Source organism: Sceloporus undulatus, chromosome 3 (genome assembly GCF_019175285.1).
Source record: "Sceloporus undulatus isolate JIND9_A2432 ecotype Alabama chromosome 3, SceUnd_v1.1, whole genome shotgun sequence".
Lineage (NCBI taxonomy): Eukaryota > Metazoa > Chordata > Lepidosauria > Squamata > Phrynosomatidae > Sceloporus > Sceloporus undulatus.
In genome coordinates, this window is record NC_056524.1 from 68,885,926 (window position 1) to 68,904,152 (window position 18,227).

At 40.0% G+C, this 18,227-nt stretch overlaps 1 protein-coding gene across 5 annotated transcripts in view; it reads left to right on the plus strand.

Annotated features, from left to right (window-relative positions):
- The first annotated feature begins 370 nt into the window (after window positions 1–370).
- KCNJ15 (potassium inwardly rectifying channel subfamily J member 15) overlaps window positions 371–18,227 on the plus strand; it is a 47,682-nt gene continuing 29,825 nt past the window's right edge. Inside the window, exons 1-3 of one of the 5 annotated variants that reach the window (XM_042456173.1) lie at window positions 654–677; window positions 807–872; window positions 9,361–9,437. Coding sequence is in view for 2 of the 5 variants with exons in the window: in XM_042456165.1 (XP_042312099.1) it covers window positions 871–872 (2 nt within the window). In the remaining 3 variants the exon portion in view is untranslated. The other 4 variants (XM_042456165.1, XM_042456164.1, XM_042456167.1 and 1 more) reach the window with 4 other exon arrangements.

Here is an 18,227-nt window from a genome sequence, read left to right on the forward strand (position 1 = left end):
ACACATAAAAGCTCAGAGAGAAACAGTGGTGCCAGCAATCAGCTGGGAACCATTGATATTCTGGGATATCAACTATGTTCATGCATGTTAAAAGAGCAACACATGAAACTAGACTCACTGTGCATTTGTTTCAGGACCAACCTTTTGTTCTCTTAAAGAGCACTTTTTTGTCTTTTTTTTTTTTTTACAGAATAATTTGAATTAAGATTTAACCAAAGTATTTTTAAACTTTGTTTATTTGGGCACAATAATGTCTTGAAGGGACTTTGATCAAATTTCTTCAAAGATTAACTGACACTCTCTAAAACTACATCAGTTTCTTTTTAAGCAGGTATTTGCTCAGCTCATAGCAGGGTGTTGAATTCTAATAGAGTTATACAGTTTCCTGGGCTTCGTCGTAGATTTCCTTAAGACATAACTGCTGACATCACAAAGTCTCTCAGATTCCTTCCCCTCCCTCTGGCTACTTCATTCAGGTAATTCCAACTCAAAACTCTTAGTAACTTGTTTTTGACTGACAGTGAGGATAGGAAGATTTAGGGTGGGGTGAAAAGGAAGGAGGGCTTTCAGAAGCATACATATATACATTACCTGAAGAACACGCCTTCAGTGAAGAACCAACTGGCTTGTCATGAGAGTCATTTCAAGAAAAGAATCTGAACCTTGCTCCTTTACAGGTAAGAGGAAATTATTGAGAGGAATGCATTGTTGCTTCATAATACTTGAAAAACTTTACACAGAAATGCAGAGCTGGCAAATTAAGACTTATGTTCAATAATGATTTGTTTAAAAAAATTCTTTTAAAGTTATGCAGAACACCATGGAGGGAAAGCGTATTGAGATCTGATTTTCTCTTTGGAAGAAGCACAAATGTAAGTAGTTCTTAATGGGAAGGCAAAAAAAAAGGGCTGTAATGCTTTCTTTTATTGATGTGAGGTGCAGCTGATATGCTTCTTGGTGCTGCTGCTGCTGGTGAAATCTAGGACTTCCCTATTCTTGGGGCACTGATTTTCCACCCAAATGTTTATTCTGCTCAAAAAATTCTGGTGCTCTTTTTATCTTTTCTTTTCACCCCTACCTTATTTAAAAAAAGTCAAATTAATGGTTGTATTTCTTAATTTGATCAGACCATTGTAAAGTTTCTATCCTAGTACAAGTAAATATTCAGCAACAGGTTTTGTACCAACTGTAATGATTTTTTTTCAAAAGAAAAGAAAAGAAAAGAAAACTTTAACATGGAGAACAAGATTATTTTACCTCTAAGCTCCAACTTGCTCTAATATTCCTGCTGTTATTTATCCTTTTAGAGTATATGCCTTAAAACAACTTATAGTTAAATTACTGTTTTCTACGTTTGCAAGTTCCTGACTTTTTTCCATGTAAAGCACAAAGATGCATGCAACACTTAATTTAAACTAATAATCTTTTTTCCTATTTGCCCTATTGTTAGTAATTATGCCCTTTTGTGTGCAAATATTTCAGAAAAAGTCTTTCAGAAAAAAATTAATATGTATATTTTAAGCCATCAACCTGAGTCAACTGGGGAAGGAGTATTTGTAAAGAGTACAGATCTCAATGTACCATCTACTTTTAGTTCTCATTCATTTCGATGGTAGAGTTGAATGAATGGGATTAAAGTTGTTCTGCAGTTATTACCCTGTTTTTTCTAATATATGTATAAAAGTGAGAAAGACTCACTAATCTGTGTTGTGGAAATAATGCACTTTGACACCACTTTAACTGCCAGGGCTCAATACTATGGAATTTTGGGATTTGTAGTTTTGAGAGAGTCTATCTTAGCCTTCTCTGCCAGAGAGCTGTGGTGCCACAACAAACTAAAATTCTAGGATTCTATAGCACTGAGTCATGGCAGTTAAAGTGGTATCAAACTGCATTATTTCTGCAGTGCAGATCAAACCTTATCAAGTTCAGTTTAATAATATAAAATTGTGTCAGTACGCTATAATCTTCTTGCATCAGTTTTGTTACCTGGGGATCAAACAAGGTCTAGAATAAATCAGATGGCCTATTTTTTTTTTAAATGTTTGATCTGAGACACACATGCAAGTGGATAGGTGTATTTTTGTGTCTGAGATCAGTTAAGTCCACGCATTCAGCTCTTCTGGATGGGCAAATGTGTAAGAGCCATCCTGTATATTACATAAGATAAGGTAGAAGGATGAGGTGGTAAGTTCCCCATTCTGCCCAAGACAACACCCTTCTCAAATTCTGCAGTGAGATAATGCAGAATTCTGCCATGCTATTTTGCTGCTTCATTCTGCATACCTATTATCTATTTATTTTAAAATGTTTATGCTCTATCTTTCAGAGGAATGATTTTCAAGGCAGTTTCTAACACATTAAAACAAAACAAAATTTTAAGAAAAATGGTCCTTGTTCCTTGTGGAGCAATTCTTCATTTGATGCTGAACCATAGCTCTCATAATCAGATTAAATATGATTAATAATCAAGGATGAAGTGTCACCTGGGAGACACTATTAGAATCAATCCATTGTGTGGCAGAATCAAGAATATGTTCCATTATTTTCAGAAAACCTATCCAGGGGTAGCCATGTTGGCTATATATAGCAGAGTACAGTAACTCCCAAAATCTACAAAACAATTATACCTTTTTGGGCCAACTAAAATGCACTTTGAAAACTTACAGCATATATATTGTGCATTTTGGTTGGTCCAGTAAAGGTATTAATGTTTCCCTTATTTTGTAATGTGTAAAATAGTTTCTGGTAAACAATATTTGGGCAGGGGGATGGAATTGTTCTTGAATTTCTAACTGAAAAATGCATTATTTCCAGCAAGAATGCAAACAACCAAAGTCTGTACAAGTTCTAGGATTTGGCCTGAACATACCCAGAAATGTGCAAGGTTCAGGCTTTCCAACCAATCCTGGTTAAAACAGGTTAAGACAGCACTTTTAAACTTGATCAGTCAAGCAAAGAAACAAGTCAGTGTGACAGTCATGAACTCAGAACTCAACAAACTTTTTTTTGTTTGCTTTGATTTTACTGATAGTGCTGTTTCTTACATTTTATTGCCTTGGAGATATTTAGTTAACACAGACAGCCTGTAGCCTCTGGTAACTTGTAGAGAGCTAAACCTCAAAGTGCCAGACTGTGTTGAGGTTCTGAGCCAAAAAACAACAGAGCTTAACTATTCTACTCACTGAACCTGTGAGTGTATTTTCAAATCAAGTTTGATTTAAAAAACAACAACATCAAAAACACAGATAAACTAGGCAATATCTGGGATTTTGATAATATTATTCACTGTCTGTTTTGCACAAAGGTGCAGAATGGTTCTGTATAAATATATAAAAGGACAAACATACTCTATACTAAAAAAATACATTTCTGTAGGAAATAGTTAATATCAAACTTTGCTGTTTCACAGAGTATGCTAAAATGTCAAGTGCATGAAAGCTGCTGTCCTGCTGTTCTGTTCTTAATCTACTGGAAAGCAAGAACACTCATGTATGAGTTACTACAGTCTCAAGCATAACTTTGAGGTCTGAGTAGGTGACTTGTGAGAATGCAGTCAGTCATAGGGTGGAGGGAACTGAAAAGAAATCATCATCAGATTCTCCTAGTTGCTCTGTAGCACAATGGCCTAAGAGGATTTGGGTTTAGGATAGGGCAAATATTTCTTAAACCAGAGATTCTCCCCCCCCACACACCAAGGGTCAGATTCTCTTGGACACTATCTATCAAGGGCTGCTTGCTGAAAATGGGTAGGACCAGAGCTAAAAGTAGGTCAACTTTTTTGGCCAATTTTTGCTCTCCCTCCACCTCTGAAAATAAGACTTGGAACATTATAGACTTGAAGACAAATAGTTCTCTTCTGTCTTGTACTCTCCAGTATCACACATGTGTGCTCCCATCAAATGTTTGGGAATGTGTGGAAGGAAATTGTTGTTGCATGCATACAGTCAGCCCTTCTTATACACGGATTTTTTATACACGGATTCAAGCATATACGGTTTGAAAATGTTCCAAAAAAGTTTAAATTTACCTTGATGTTCCATTTTTTATTAGGGACACCATTTTGCTATGTCATTGTACTTAATGGGACTTGAGCATACACGGATTTTGTTATACACGGGGGATCTTGGAACCAAACCCCAGCGTATAACAAGGATCCACTGTATTTGTCCACTCTAAGGTATTTAAGTTTTAAGTAGTTCTGCTGTTTCCTTCATCATTTAAATAGTCATTGGCAAAAGAAATTAATTTGGATTAGGGAACATGCTTTTTCCTTCCAGACCCAATAAACCATAACTTCCAACATTGCAAAGATGATAACTGGAACAACAGTCAAGCAACATCAGAGTATCATCAAGAGTTATTAATGAGGATGGACACATGTGCTAGGAATTGTTGCAGCAGTCTGCTTTTGTTCAACTACTTTGAATCCAGTTGGCAGCAGCTGAAGTAAGCCAAGGACAAAAAGGGAAAGTGGGAGGAGAGAGAAACTGGGACATTTTACAAGCAGCTTAAATAGTGGGACAACAAAGAATTAACTGAGATTCTTTTTGCCAAATTGGGACAGTTGGGCATATGATAAACTACCCACAAAAGGCCTTTTAAATTGGGAAGGAGGCAACCTGCTTAAGACTAGGAAACTGGAGCAAGTAAACTGGAGTTTGGACATGCCAATCCTGACCCCACTTTCCCTCATTCCATCAAATCTTAGAACTTTATCATATGGAGGGAAATCGGGATGTGGGGGTGGGTGGGTGGGAGTTTAAACGGACATTAGCCCGTGAAAATTACACGATCACATTAAAGATTTTCACACACATCATGATTAAAGAGGACTTATCCTGACAATAAACAGGTAATAATCCGTGAATGATTTGTTGCTGGTTATTATCTGTTTATTGCTGGGTTAAGTCCTGTTTAATCCAGACATCATGTGAAAATCTTCACCACAATCATGTGATTTTCATGGGTTAAAATCTGTTTAAACCCTCGCTTTTTCCTGATTTTCCCCTTGTGATAAAGTCGATAGGTACACTGCTCTGGGTGGGAGTTACAAGTGCAACAAGCTCTCCACCAAGTACTTAGCCTGAGCTGTGCAGCACCACCACTACATTATTCAAGGACTAGGCTTAGGGTTGCCATAACTATCTACCTCCAAACTGGGACAAATGTAAAAAATATAGGAGAAATGTAGGACAAAGTGTAGGATATATTTTGTAAATGGAGGAAACAAACAACTAAAAAACAAAAAAATTAATAAATTAAAAAGCATTAATAATAATAATAATAACAACTACTTTATTACAGCCATTTGGCCAGCACAAAAAAGCATTAATATAAATGCATGCTTCTTAGGCATGCTCAAAATGGAGGACATTTTGACATTCTTCCTGGTCCTGGATAGAAGTTTAGGATGTAGCTTTGTGTGTTGGACTAGGACTCTGGAGACCAGGGTTCATTTCCCAGGGTTCATTTCCCTGCCTATTGGGTGACCTCAAGCTCAAGCAAGTCACACGCTCTCAGCTTCCTCAGCAGAAAACACTAGCAAATCTCCCCTGAACAAACCTTGCCAAACAAACCCCAGGATAAGTTTGCTTTAGGGTCTCCATAAGGTGGAAAACAACTTGAAGGCAAACAATAACAAAAAATAACTGAGTACTGTACCTTTTACCTTTAAGTGCAGTGGAGGGTTGAGCATGGTGAAGTGGCCTAGGACAATGGGAGAACAGGGTTCAAATCCCAGCTCGGCCATGGAAAACCACTGGGTGACTTTGGGCAGCAAGTCACACTCTCTCAGCCTCTCAGGGGAAGGTAAAGGCAACGCCCCCTGAAGAAACGTGCCAGGGAAACTCTTTAGGGTTGCCATAAGTTGGAAAGGGGCTGAAGGCACCCAACAACAACAACAGAGGAGGAAGAAGGAGGGAGAAGAAAAATGAAGGAGAAGGAGCAAGAAGAAGAATAGGAAAAAGAAGATAAAAATAAGAGGAGGGGAAGAAGAAAAGGAGGAGGAAGAGGGGAAGAAGAAGAGGGGGAAGAAGAAGATGAGAAGGAAGGAGGAGAAAGAAGAAAAGTAGGAGAAAGAAAAGACGATAACAATAAGAGGAGGAGGAGGGGAAGAAGAAGAAGAGGAGGAAGAGGGGAAGAAGAAGGGGAGGAGGAGGAGGAAGAGGAGAAGGAAGAAGAAGAAGAGGAGGAGGAGGAGAAAGAAAGAGAGGAAGAGGGGAAAAAAGTAGAAGAGGAGGTAAAAGAGGCCCTAACCCCCCCCCCCCCACCACCACCAGCGAGAGGCCCATAGGCCTTTGCTCCATGGCTGCTGCTGCGCCAAAAGCACAGCAGCAGCCATGGAGGCCCCCAACACCCCTGAAGCAGTGAAGCCTAGAAAGAACTCTTGCCGGTTGCCGCTGACTGCCTCACCTTGACACCTCTTGCGTGCCCAGCGTGCGCTCTGCTGGAGGAGGAGAGGCTCAAGTTCCTCCTCTTCTTGAGGCTGGCCAATTGGGGGCAGGCAGACTGCAGGCCTGCCCCTTGCCAGCACTCACGGGGACCTGTGCTTGCCCTTGCCATTAGGCAAGGGTGAGAGGGAGCCAGGAGCCCTGGCCACCCGGGACAATCAAGGAAGCAGGATGGGACCGTGCCGCTTCCTTATAAACTGTAAAAGTCCCATCTTTTCCCGGGATATGGCAACCCTAATGGGCTTCTTACTTAGCACTTAACCTGAGTGATATAGCATGGAGGGGGAGGTATTTTTATATCACCATGCTTAGTCCCCTGTAATGATTCAGAACACTGTGAGCTCTTAGGCTTTCTGCTCTCTTTCTAGTTCAAAGAGGCATTCAAAAGATTTACACCAAGGCTGGGGAACATGGGGTCTTCTAGATGTTGGACAGCAACTACTGTCATCCCACGACAGCATAGTCAAAAGTGAGAGCTCATGGGATTCAGTCCAACAATGGGCCCTTTCACATCATGCAGTAGCATGATGAATCTGCTTTAACTGCCATGGTTTCATCAGACAGAATCCTGGGGTTTTTTTGGTCTTGTTATCATAGAATCATAAAGTTAGAAGAGACCACAAGGGTCATCCAATCCAACCCCCGACATGCAAGAATATACAATCAAGGCACCCACACCATTCAGCCTCTGTTTAAAAATCTCCAAAGAAGGAGGCTTCACCACTCTCCTAGCCAGTGTGCCTTCAAGCCATTTGTAGGGGTTTTATCACATGAAGCTCTTCCAAAAATGCTATAGAATTGCTATCGTTTCGTTCCTATCATACTTTGATAGTGCCTTATCAAACAAAAATCAGCTGAACTCCATAGCATGCAGCCATGGCAATTACAGAAAGAATCAGAGTGCTTAACTGTATAATGTGAAAGGGCCCAGTATATAGAGGACCATATGCCCGCTGCCACTGCTGGCTTATAAGAACTTGCAGAAGTACTCTTTCTTTCAGTCCCATTTATCATCACAAACGAGTGTTGTAAAGGTGGTAGATGCCCTAGAACAGTAGTTCTCCAACTGTGGGGTGGGACCCCAGGGGTTCCAAGAATTGGTCGGGGTGTTTGAAACTTGGAGGACCTGGTCCCACCTGCTGCTCCTCTGCTTCCCAAATCTTTTCTGTCCTGGAGGAAAAGAGAAAGGTGAGAAGGGCACTGGGAGCACCTGCTTCTGAGTATGGAGTAAAGGAAGAGGAAAACAGGGAAGGTTGCTGATTCATGGCCTCTGGCAGGGACCATCCTGAGATACTGCTTTTTCTTTCCTCATCCATCCTGTCACTGCTCTGGTTGTCAGGACCAGACACTGCTTCAGCATCAACCAGCACACCTACTCACTCCGGTGGCCTCTAGATACACACATGCACACACACACAAAGACTAAGTCACACCCTTACTCTGTTTTTTACATACATATGTGCTTGTGTACACTCACATATTTATAAGATAATGAATGTTTCTCTGTGACTGTGTGTCAGAGTAAATGAGTGTATGTGGGAGTAAATGAAAGAATGAAAGAGTATGACTGAGTGTGTACATTTGATGTATATGAGTGTGGCTGTGTGGGAGACAGTATGTATATGATTTACATGTGTTAAACATTTAACTAAAACTGGTATAATTTGAACTATGTTGTTTCTTTATAAAATGTTAAAATATGAATATATGTGAATGTGTGAATGAAAATATGCACACAAGGCAAACAAAACATTTTAATTAATTTACTACACATTGCTGTGCTTTTTGTACATCACGAGTGTGCCAATGGTGCACTCATGATGTACGCAATGCACCAAAAAAAGAACCTGGAAGGCCATGTGGTTTGGTGGCTGCGGCGTCCTTCTGCAGTTAAAATGGGAAACTCCAGTCTGCCATTTGGGGTCGGCCTGTGGTGCCCCTTAGTCAACTTTCTTTCAGAACAAGTTGGTAGATGAGCTTTGTTCAAAATGTGATAGATTGCCATATTTGGTGAGAAATTTTCTACTACCTGTGGAAAAGTCAAACGCAATTCTAGGCTGCATCAATAGACATATAGTGTCTAGATCAAGGCAAGTAACAATACAGTCAGCTCTTCTTTTCCACTGGCTTACCATCTGCATATTGGAACATCCACAAGTGGGCCTGCCTTGATCTTCTCAATGGCAGCACATGCCATGCCAACACAGTTGTGTACACATTACACCACCATTGAGGAGAACAGGACTTGAGGTCCCATGGAATTTGCCATCTGTGGTGTGTGTGTGTGTTGGAAACTGAACTCCTATGGAATGTACCCCTCTATTCTACTTTGGACAGGCCTCATCTGGAATACTGTGTCCAGTTCTGAGCACCACAATTCAAAAAAGATGTTGAGAAGCTAGAGCATGTCCAGAGGAGGGCAACCAAAATGGTGAAGGGTCTGGAAACCATGCCCTATGAGGAATGGCTTAGGGAGCTGGGCATGTTTAGCCTGGAGAAGAGAGGATTAAGAGGTGATATGATAGCCCTGCTTAAATATGTGAAGGAGTGTTATATTGAGGCTGGATCAAATTTGTTTTCTGCAGCTCCAGAGAATAGAACATGGAGCAATGAATTCAAATTACAGGAAAAGAGATTCTACCTAAACATTAAGAGGAACTTCCTGACAGTATAAGCTGTCTGACAGTGGAACACACTCCCTCAGAAGATGGGAGAATCTCCTTCTTTGGAGGTTTTTAAACAGAGGCTGGATGGCCGTCTGTCAAGGGTGCTTTAACTGTGTATTTCTGCATGGCTGAGGGATGGACTGAATGGGCATTGAGGTCTCTTCCAATTCTATGGTTTGATGATTCTATGACTGGCTGACTTGATCAAATAATCTGTAGCTTTTGTTCTTTATCCACCATAGTACCCAGCACCAAGGACCCTCTTTCCACTTCACTATCATGCTGCAGCCTATGGAACCCTGGGGTTTGGAGCACTCTGGTAAATTTAAATGACAGATTTTAGGATTTCATAAGATGTTGCCATGACAGTTAAAGTGGAATTGTGCAGTGTGAAAAAAAAAGCCCATTTTCTATGAATGAGATCTGTCTGAATGCATTCGTGTGACGGGACAGGAAGAATATGTGCAAAGAAGGTTTTAGCAGGTACAAGGGATGAAGAGGGAGGAAATTGGAGATAGAAAACTGCACTTCCTAAAATTCCTTCTTTTACACAAAGGTGTGGGGAAAAAACACAGTAGTTTTATGTCTCTTTGGTTCACTCCTGCTACTGCTGTATCACATACTTGCCCTATTTTTACATATAAGTATCCCTATTGGAACAGTAATTTCTCCTAAGAAATGTGAGACAGAGCATGTCATTGGGAAAAAAGGATCTGCTGTGAGGATTTTTCTATATTCATGTAACTTCTGTGCAAACAAGCAGGATTTATAACTACATGTGAATCTTGGAGAAATTATTTTTGGGCAGCTTCTAAAACCCACCACTTTAAGCATGCTGGCTTGAGTCTTCTGGGAGGTGTACTCCAAGAAAGTAACTTTTCCAAGCTCTTTCTACATGGATTGGATTCTGCCAGGATTGACTGTTCCAAATGATACAGAGAGGGAAGGTTGTGTGATTGTGTCCCTACTGTTCTCTTTCATGTAATTAGAATTGCACAGGGTGGGGTATTGGTTAATGGGGTGGTTGTTGCTTGTTATTACTTGTTATTGCTTTTACACACACACACACACACACAAATTAAAACTAAATCGCTTCAATGTATTGTCATTGTTGAACATTTACCACAGCCTGAATTTTCACTAGACACCAAAATGACTAAACTGAGACCATCATATATTGAATATGATATGACATGATTTAGTGGAAAAGACAATAATGATTGATGCAACTGAAGGTTAGACTCACCTAAATACAGTAAAGGCACCAGGTCCTGTCTGGCCTAAATACAGTAAAGGCACCAGGTCCTGTCTGATCTTGGAAGCTAAACAGGGTCAGCTCTAGTTAGTACTTGGACAGGAAACCTCCAATGAATACCACATGCTGAAGGCTATATTTTAGAGGAAGGAACTGGCAAAACCACCTCTGTATTCCTTGCCTAAGAAACCCCTATACGGTTCATGGAGTTGCCATGAGTTGACAGGTGACTTAAGAGGACACACAGACACAGTCACACACAAACACACACACGAAAAGGAAAAGAGGGTTTTCTTAATCAAGGAAGCCATAGCTGCCCCATGTTTCCAAGACCTGATTAGGGCTATTGATGAGGGATCATGGAAGTCTCTCATTCAAAGCTGCTGTTGTTGCTAATTGCCTTCAAGTCAACCCAATATATTTTTAAAATATGTTTTTATTGCCATTTAATCCAACATATATATTCACATATCAACATCAAACATAAAATATATACAACATGACATAAAACTTACATTTCATTCATTTTTATAAAAACACGTAACATAAAAGTTTGACTTCCTTCTACTAGGATCTCTTTTCCATTTCTTATTTTAATTTACTGTTTTATCTTAATATCTTTTGGTTGTGTAAACTGTACATTAATTTATATCCTTTTAGTTACATCATTTTAAATCATGATTATCAAGTTGAACCAATGTATGAGACCTTCATGTTGCCCTATCTTCAACTTCATTGCTTAGCTCCTGCAAACTCATGGCTGTGGCTTCTCTGATTGTGTCTAGCTATCTGGAATGCAGTCTTCCTCTTTTCCTAATGACCTCCACTTTACCAAGCATTATAGTCTTTTCTAGTAAGTCCTTTCTTCTTATGATATGACCAATATATGACAACCTCAGTTAAGTCATCTTTGCTTCCAGAGAGAGTTCAGGCCTGATTCATAGGGTTGCTGTAATTTGATTTGTTGATTTCTCCTTTGGTTCTTGGTTATTTGATTCTTTGATCCCATATAAGTTGTGTGTGGGGGTGGTGGTGGTGGAAATCACTGAGATAATTTTCAGTACATTTTGAAGCTTGACTTAGCAAGCACTCATTCAATGAATTTTATTGCATTCTGAATGTTCAGCCAACACAACTATGCTGTCACATCAGCATTAAGATTTAGTTCTCTCCACTGCTGCCCAACTCTCTTCCTCCAGCTGTTCATATCTCCACATCAACCATTATAGTATTTGGAAAAGACTAATATTTGTTGTTCTTTTGCAACAGGTGACTTTGAATAAACCAGTCACTTCCCACCTTCCTTAGGTCTGCAACAGTGAGTGAAACCGGTCATTAATTATTATTATTGTCATAGTACAATTCCCTGTTTCTGATTAAAGGAAAAACCTGTTGATCAAAAGTGAACAGTGCTGCATTATTTAGTGCAATAATTTCAGGATTCAAAGTTTGACATTCTCAAGACTGTTGAACTTCTGATTAGAGACAGGGCAGTAAAAGAACAGTAATAAAGATAAGATAATGTGGAATGTAAATAAACAAGCACTACCACACTGCTTCACTTGGTTGCACTTGATAATGTGGAGAGTTGGGTTTTTTGTTTTTTTTAAAAATTGTTTTCTGTTGAAAGGTAGCATTACAAAACTTTTTACAAAAGATGCTCATTTAGGCCTTGGTACTCAAATTATGTAACCAAAACCACACTCATACTTAGATTAGATGAATTCTCTGGAGGGAATTTTTGCTTTGTCCAGTTCATTGGACTTCTGTAGCAACTTTTTAAACCAACTGTTGTTTTCTCTAACTTCAGGCATTGATCATATGTGTCACAATAAGCATACATTTAACTGTTTTTCAATATGTTTTTTTTTCCAATATACTTTTCAATATGCAGTGGTTCAGTGGTTCACAGCTCTACACTGAGTGAACTTTGATAGTGAAAAAAAATGTTGAACACTGAAGTTCTCAATGACAGCATTCCCCATTCCCCAAACCCAGAAAAGGAAGTTGGGCATAGGAGCCATTGCACCCATTCCTAAAGAGAGGCAAGGCAGGACAATGAAGAGGGCAATGTGGATGTACACATCAACACAAGGGGACATATGACACATCTGCAATGGCTGCTTAATCTAAAGCATTATGCCCTGGATTGGCCCTGGGCCAACCATGGTGGTGATGATGCACACCAAGCTGAACCTGGTGCAATGCCATATTGTTGTGCACACAGGCCAGCTGGGCTGGCATTGCATGAGCCCTGCTGGTCCGTATCCTTGTTCTTCGTATCACTGCTACTGTAGCCTTGCAATGTGATCAATGAAGATTTTCACACAGTATCATTATATCGTTCCTTTAACGTCCCAAAGTGTAGTGGAATCGTCTTAACAGATAGACGATTCCAAAAGATTTTCACATGAAGCTGTTAGTGTTCTTAAAATGTTGATATATCAGAATTCAGCAATAAATGATTACAAAATGATTTCAAAACAGTTACATTCACACACTAGACACAGCAATGATTTAAGAACGATTTAAGAACACTAACAGCCTCATGTGAAAATCTTTTGGAATCGTCTATCTGTTAAGACGATTCCGTTACACTTTGGGACAATAAAGGAACAATATAACGATGCTGTGTGAAAATCTTCAATTAGAAGGGGGTCACTCTACCCTGTCCTTGTTGATCATACAGGTACCCTGTTCTGACCCCAACAGAAGCAGAGACAGCCAGACTCTTACAGGGAGCAATGGCCTGCTTTTCACTTCTTCACAAGCAGAGGTTCTATGTAAAGCCTGCCTGGCACACTGCCACTTCTCCTGAGGATAGAACTGTGTGGACAGACTTTTTCAGTCTTCTTCAAGAGTGTTCACTGATTAGGTTTTACATGGAGCTCCTACCTATGAGGAAGTGATGGTGGCTCTGAAAACAGGTAATTCCCTTTCCTTGCACTACTGAGTGCAGGGAAGGTGAATGGCACAGCTCTTTGTGTGTGGACAACAGATTGGGTAAAATCAAACCTGATCCAGCTGTCCACATATCAAAAGCACTGGAGGTTTCTGGGAAACAATGGGCTCTGCCATGACTTTGCTTAGTTTGGAGAAAGTTGGGTTAAGGGCCAAAAGCTGCAGTATCCTCCAGGATACATTTTTCTCCAGTGTAGACAAGCCTATAGATAAGGGTTCTTTGACTGCCAGTTCCCAAACTCATGGTGCCTTTTATCCCAACCAGTACAATGCAGTTGAAGGTATTGATTGATTTAGGTTGGAGTAGGAGTGTCTTTTAATCCACTGGATCTGAACAGCTTTGTTCTGTCTCTCTCTGTGTCTGCACCTGTCTGCCTGGCTAAAGCAAACTGAGTAAAGAGGTTTTAAGATGGGTGGGGTCAGTTTAAAAAGATTGGCCAGCCACATGATTGTGCAGGACAAGATAGCAGATCAAACTGCTTAGTGTCCTGAGGCCTTAAAAAAAAAAAGGATGGAAGAATTTTGTTAGGCTTGTTTTCACAAAGGCTGCTTAAAAGGAGAACCAGCCATATAACCTAAAATAAGAATTTAGCTTTTTTTTCTCAAGACTTTGAAGGAGATCACCTTGGACAGAATTTTCACTATTTTATCCCATCAGCCCATGCAAAAGGAACTGGGTACAGCCTGTTAACTAGGCAACAGTTTTGCCCTGAGGAAGCTGTTTTTCATTTTACACAAATTATGACTTTTCGGGCTGCCCTGCTTGTCTACTTTGAGCCCTTTTCATACTCTCCCTTTTCTTTCTTTTCTCATCTTTTAAAAAAGTACAGCAGGTGAATGGTTGCTTCAGGATATTCCAGGACAGGCAATTCATCCCTCCTCCTTTTTTGGCCAGAAAAAAACCAGTCCGGGGAATCTGGAGGAGTTGAGGTCCACAAAAAACAGTCTTAGAGAGCCACAGGGCTGCCTTTTGCTTCCTCTTCCTGCAGATCAGGGGTGGGCAATGTAGAGGGAGTGAGGCCAATTGCTGCACTGGCACACTTCGAATGGCCAGAAAAAATGTTGTATGTAATTTTTTTTCTTTTGATTTTGCATGGTTTTTGCCAATATGGAGGTCTTTTGGGGGTATTCATGGGACTTTAGGAATGCAAGTGGCAAAAACCCATTGCATTTTCCTGTGAGTTTGCATTGGTTGGGGGTCTGGAGGCAAAATCATTCCCCCAAATAATAATAATAATAATAATAATAATAATAATAATAATAATAATAAAAATATGTGGACTGATGTGTTGAGGGACTTCAGAGTGACTTTAGAGGATGCACTTTGAGAACCCAAGGGCTGCATGTGTCTCATGGGCCCCACTTTGTTGATCCCTGCATTAAACAATAGAGATTATCGCACTCTGGAATCCTGGTGGGAGAGACGCAGGATCTAAAAGACGAAAACGGGTGTTAGTGCATTTACCCATGTCCAGACTGTAGGCAACCCATACCCACTTGGACAGCCTGTCTGCAACCTGGCCCTCTCCTGTGGCTTTTTCAAGAATACGATTTTCCCACTCTTGAAAAAGTCATGGGAGAAGTCTGGATTTCAGAAAGGCTGCCCAAGTGGATACAGACTGTCTACAGCACAGACATGGGTAAATGTGATACCATCCATTTTCATCTTTTAGATCCCATGTTTCTCTCACTGGGATGTCTGACTGTAATTATCTCTTATCCCACTTCCACTGAAATCTTATTTCCCTAATCTTATTGGCTGCCATTCCCCACTTGTCTCCAGTGGTATTTCTGTATATTGCATCTGGCCTGAACATATAACATCACAACAGGCTTGGTGCATAACCTAGGACTCCTTCATTCAGGTTCTGCAAACTTGCCCTATTACTACAGTAATTCAACTTTTTTTCCCTAGCTTCTTGAGATGAAGGCAGAGCCCAGTAGCTTCAGCCACTTGACAAGGAGAAATCCTATTAGTGTCTTTTCTTCCTCAGCCATACATCACCTGTGATTCACTTTCGAGAACAGAATGTATGTTGCCACAAGGAAAGACACATTTTTAGAACTGGCTTGTCAGCTATGGCTGAAAAGTTTAAATCCAAGAAAATACACCCCCCGACACCACATGCATGAATCCTTATCTTATTCATTTTTATTTATTTTTTTGCTCAAATGCAGTCACACATTTTCTTTCTCTCACTCAGCACAATACATCATTCATTCCCTCATCTTCAATAGTATTGGCTCATGTAACAGGGATGGAGAGTCAGTGTAATATAGTGGTTTGAGTATTGGACTATGATTCTGAACCAGGATTTGAATCCCCATTCAGCCATTGAAACCACCAGGTGACCTTGAATAAGTAAAACTCTCAGCCTCAGAGGACAGAAAAGGCAAACTTCCGGTACAAATCTTGAAAAAAAAAACAAAAACCATGATACATTTTCCATAAGTCAGAAACAACTTGAAAGTGCACAGTAATAGAGGGATGGCCCATGACATTTCTCTGAATCAGGTGAAGGGCAAAATAGCACTTTCTGCCATTTCCATATAGAGAAATTGAATTAGGGTATCAACTGAATCATATTGTTCTTGGGACAAACTGGCCAGGATACTCTGTGGGCAGCCCAGAGTATCCTGGTCCTAGAGCTACCTTGACCTCTCCCCATTATCAGGCCCTCCATTCCGATGCCAGTTGGCTGTTGGCACACATGTCCTGCTCTGCCACCCAGTGTGCTGCTGCTGGTGAGTCACTCCTGATATCAGAACGAGGCACCCGCCATTGGTCTAATGGCTGGGTATCTTGTCTTATGTTAGAGCGAGCAATCCACTGCACCACAACTCTGGAGTGCAAGATGAGTTTCAAACAGCCACTTAGCATTGGAACAACCTACAGATCCCTGGTTTGTCGTAAGATTGCACAACCTATCCACTTTCTCTCTTGTATGCCTCCTTTGACTCCCAATTTCATGGTGACACTTGCACTGTCTTTGAGATTAGGTGACAGATGTTGTGTGATTTTGTAGGAAGGGAAGAATCTCTGCAAAAAAATTCTTGCCTCAAGACCAATCCTTTTGAAGTTCTGTCAGGAAAAAGTGAATTAGAGCAGTATTGGAAGTTTCTGGACTATATTTGTGTTGTTCTTATCTCCATATTTACACAGCATTTATGTGCTTACCTTCTGCTTGCTTGCTACATCTTCCAGAAGTGAGAAAGCTAATTAGATAAACCCACAAATGTCCAATTTAAGCCTCCCTCAGCATTTTACAATATCCATACAAACAGGAGAGAATGGTACTTGCCGCTCATTACAAATGCTATTCTTCACTATTCCTCTTTGGGATGCTCAAATAGTTGTTCATCTGATAGGTATCAGTTGGAAGACCAGCCAGAACATGACAGAGGGTAATGTTACTTTTTGCTTTTTCAAACATGTTAGCCTGAGAAGGTAGAAGCTGTCCAGGAGTTTAAAAAGAGGTGTGTGTGGGGAGGTGGTGGTGTGTGATGGAAAATGAGAATAGTGTAGTCATCTGAAAAGAGTGGCAATGAATGTGGGCATCTTCATTTAGGGTCCACAGCTTCCTCCATTTTGTCTCTTAGGCTTCAATTCACAAGGAAAGGAGAGCAGAGTGCTCTGTCTTTTGCAAAACGCAGACATCTATTAATATGTTTTTCATTAAAGAAAGGATGTGAGGTTGCAGCTGAAAGCTATCATTTCATTATACAATGGCCAATCATTTCCACCCTGTTGAACTTTACTGTTTTCACCTTCTTGTAAAACATCAGTGAACTCAAGAGTGTTATTGACATAGTATTGAAATGAAATAAGGAATCAATTGCACTCCTCCCATTTTATCATTATTTCAAGATCATTGTCACACTCTTTCCTCTTTGCTCTGTTTATTTCCAGACCTCATACCTAATGTCAAACAGAACAAGTTTCTTGTAGAATGAACTTAAATTCACCATTATAACCTGGACATCCATCTTAGCTAGGAAACACATTCAAGTTTCCAATTTGAAGTAACAGGTATATAACAAATTCCTCTGGAGGCCCTTCCTTCCTTTCTTCAAGAATGTTCAGAAATGGGGAAGAAAAAAAAGACGGGGCATTTTTCCATTAATTTCACGGAGAGCAAGATAACTTGGCACACTTACCAGGCATGTACTGGAATTTGGGTGTGTCTCGGAAAAAGCACAGACTTCAGTGGAAAACGTATATGGGTGTGTGTGTGTGAAAGTATTTTAAACCATAAATTGACCACATACATAGACTGGTGAGAAAAAATTATCATCCTCCAGAAAAGGACTATGAAATATTGCTAGCAGACAGGACTGAAATCAAAAAAGAGTTTCCTCCCAAGAAAGCACCATTGGCATTTTAGTAGTTCAGCTCTGAGGGGCGAAAGTTTACTACAGTACTTCTTAAAAAGGAAAAAAGAGACTATAGAGCGTTGAATATGTAAACAAAAAACAATGGCTAGAAATAGGGATGAACGAATCCATCTGTTTCCAGTCAGTGTCATTTTTGCACAGTCTCTCATTCATTTTTGTTCCATCTTGTTTCTATATTAATCTGTAATTTAAAAAATAAAATGAAATAAATCCACATCTACAAATGTATTTTTAAACCCACTCTCTCATTTTACAAAAATGTTTCTAAATATTACATTCTTTGAAAATAGGCATTTTGGTGGAGTTGTTTTTTTACCTTTTCAGTTGACTATTACATCAGGACATCTGAGAAGTGCAAAAATGGTTGGATAACTGAATTCTGAGCTGCACAGTAATTTGGATGGTGCAGTTCAGGTTGTTCATCTTGGAATTCACAAAAAGACAAAACTTCTCAGGCATCTATAATTAAAAGAAAGTGTCATTCCATTAAGGTGTAGT